Genomic DNA, 2500 nt, shown 5'->3' on the forward strand with positions numbered 1-2500 from the left:
TGAATGGGTTGGTAGTTAGTGAGGTGAATGGGTTAGGGTTAGGTCAGGTGAATGGGTTAGGGTTAGGTCAGGTGAATGGGTTGGTAGTTAGTGAGGTGAATGGGTTAGGGTTAGGTCAGGTGAATGGGTTGGTAGTTAGTGAGGTGTGAGGAGGTCAGGTGAATGGGTTAGGGTTAGGTCAGGTGAATGGGTTGGTAGTTAGTGAGGTGTTAGGAGGTCAGGTGAATGGGTTAGGGTTAGGTCAGGTGAATGGGTTGGTAGTTAGTGAGGTGTGAGGAGGTCAGGTGAATGGGTTAGGGTTAGGTCAGGTGAATGGGTTGGTAGTTAGTGAGGTGTGAGGAGGTCAGGTGAATGGGTTAGGGTTAGGTCAGGTGAATGGGTTGGTAGTTAGTGAGGTGAATGGGTTAGGGTTAGGTCAGGTGAATGGGTTAGGGTTAGGTCAGGTGAATGGGTTGGTAGTTAGTGAGGTGAATGGGTTAGGGTTAGGTCAGGTGAATGGGTTAGGGTTAGGTCAGGTGAATGGGTTGGTAGTTAGTGAGGTGAATGGGTTAGGGTTAGGTCAGGTGAATGGGTTAGGGTTAGGTCAGGTGAATGGGTTGGTAGTTAGTGAGGTGTTAGGAGGTCAGGTGAATGGGTTAGGGTTAGGTCAGGTGAATGGGTTGGTAGTTAGTGAGTTGTTAGGAGGTCAGGTGAATGGGTTAGGGTTAGGTCAGGTGAATGGGTTGGTAGTTAGTGAGGTGTTAGGAGGTCAGGTGAATGGGTTAGGGTTAGGTCAGGTGAATGGGTTGGTAGTTAGTGAGGTGTTAGGAGGTCAGGTGAATGGGTTAGGGTTAGGTCAGGTGAATGGGTTGGTAGTTAGTGAGGTGTTAGGAGGTCAGGTGAATGGGTTAGGGTTAGGTCAGGTGAATGGGTTATGGCTAGGTCAGGTGAATGGGTTGGTAGTTAGTGAGGTGTGAGGAGGTCAGGTGAATGGGTTAGGGTTAGGTCAGGTGAATGGGTTGGTAGTTAGTGAGGTGTGAGGAGGTCAGGTGAATGGGTTAGGGTTAGGTCAGGTGAATGGGTTGGTAGTTAGTGAGGTGTTAGGAGGTCAGGTGAATGGGTTAGGGTTAGGTCAGGTGAATGGGTTGGTAGTTAGTGAGGTGTGAGGAGGTCAGGTGAATGGGTTAGGGTTAGGTCAGGTGAATGGGTTGGTAGTTAGTGAGGTGTGAGGAGGTCAGGTGAATGGGTTAGGGTTAGGTCAGGTGAATGGGTTGGTAGTTAGTGAGGTGTGAGGAGGTCAGGTGAATGGGTTAGGGTTAGGTCAGGTGAATGGGTTGGTATTGTAGTGAAGCAGACGTACCCTGGCCAGGCTGGTTCCAGTGGGGACCTTGTAAGGAACGTACTTCCTGTAGATGTGTCCCACTCTGGAGCATGGGACGTCATACATGCTGCCTCCACACATCCAGACCTGACGACACACACACACACACACACACACACACACACACACACACACACACACACACACAGAAACCATTTTGACCACTGGCCAGAGCCTGCTCCGTCTCTCCTGCTCCTCCATGTTATGCTCGTGACCTCACCTGCCTCGCTAGTAGCAGCGGACCTGTGAGTTGGTGATACGTGTCTAATATGGATCGCTGGCTAGCTAACGTTAGCTTTGACTGTTATCAGCCAGCAGCCACAGAACGTGGTTCAGCAGCGTCAGCCAGTGAAGCAGAGAGCAGGGTTCAGGTTGGTCCAGCTTGCTGTAGACTAGTAGCGGTGAGTCAGCGAGGTGACCAGCCTAGTATGGATGGCTGTAAGGTCATGTTTGCAGTAGTCATACAATTAAATAAAATGTAGGCCACAGGATTCCAGGCAGAAACGAATTGGCACATGTGAACCACCCCGAAACATATCAATCTAGGCTACACCCTGGATAGTGTCAACACCTAGCTCCGCCACTGGTGTGTGTATCTCCCTCTGTTTCTGTTCTCTCTCCCTCCCTCTCTCGCTCTCCCTCCTCTCCCTCTCTCTCTTCATTGTTTTACTTCAGCCAGTAGAGGGCAGTGTTTCATAGCTAATGCCTCCTGTCGCAGCGAGTATCTGATAGAAGTGATGAGTAAACAGGATGAACCCAGACCTCTTCCTCCATCTCTCTTTCCTCTCCTCTCCTCTCTCCTCCCTCCTCCTCTCCTCTCCTCTCTCCTCCTCTCCTTTCCTGTGTGTGTGTTTGTGTGGGTGAGTGAGAGAGAGAGTTTTCTGGTGTGTGTGTGTGTTTGTGTGTGAGAGAGTTTTCTAGTGTGTATGTTTGTGTGTGAGAGTTTTCTAGTGTGTGTGTTTGTGTGTGAGAGAGTTTTCTGGTGTGTGTGTGTGTGCGCTCGAGAGAGTTTTCACCCATTCACACACCAATGGCGGCAGCTGTGTGTGTGCTGGTGTGTTGGTAGGTGTGTGTGCATGTGTGTGTGCGTGTGTGTGTGTTGGTGTGCGTGTGTGTTGGTGTGTGTGTGCGTGTGTGTGT

The 2500-nt window shown here is 50.3% G+C and overlaps 1 protein-coding gene across 1 annotated transcript in view; it reads right to left on the reverse strand.

Annotated features, from left to right (window-relative positions):
• galntl6 (polypeptide N-acetylgalactosaminyltransferase like 6) overlaps positions 1–2500 on the reverse strand; it is a gene marked incomplete at its 3' end in the record, with an annotated part of 31685 nt that overhangs the window by 15448 nt on the left and 13737 nt on the right. The window contains exon 4 of the mRNA XM_084454404.1: positions 1340–1447. Within this exon, the coding sequence (XP_084310530.1) occupies positions 1340–1447 (108 nt within the window). The remainder of the gene's footprint in view (positions 1–1339; positions 1448–2500) is intronic.

The sequence above is a fragment of the Borostomias antarcticus genome (assembly GCF_949987555.1).
Source record: "Borostomias antarcticus genome assembly, chromosome: 20".
NCBI classification, from domain to species: domain Eukaryota; kingdom Metazoa; phylum Chordata; class Actinopteri; order Stomiiformes; family Stomiidae; genus Borostomias; species Borostomias antarcticus.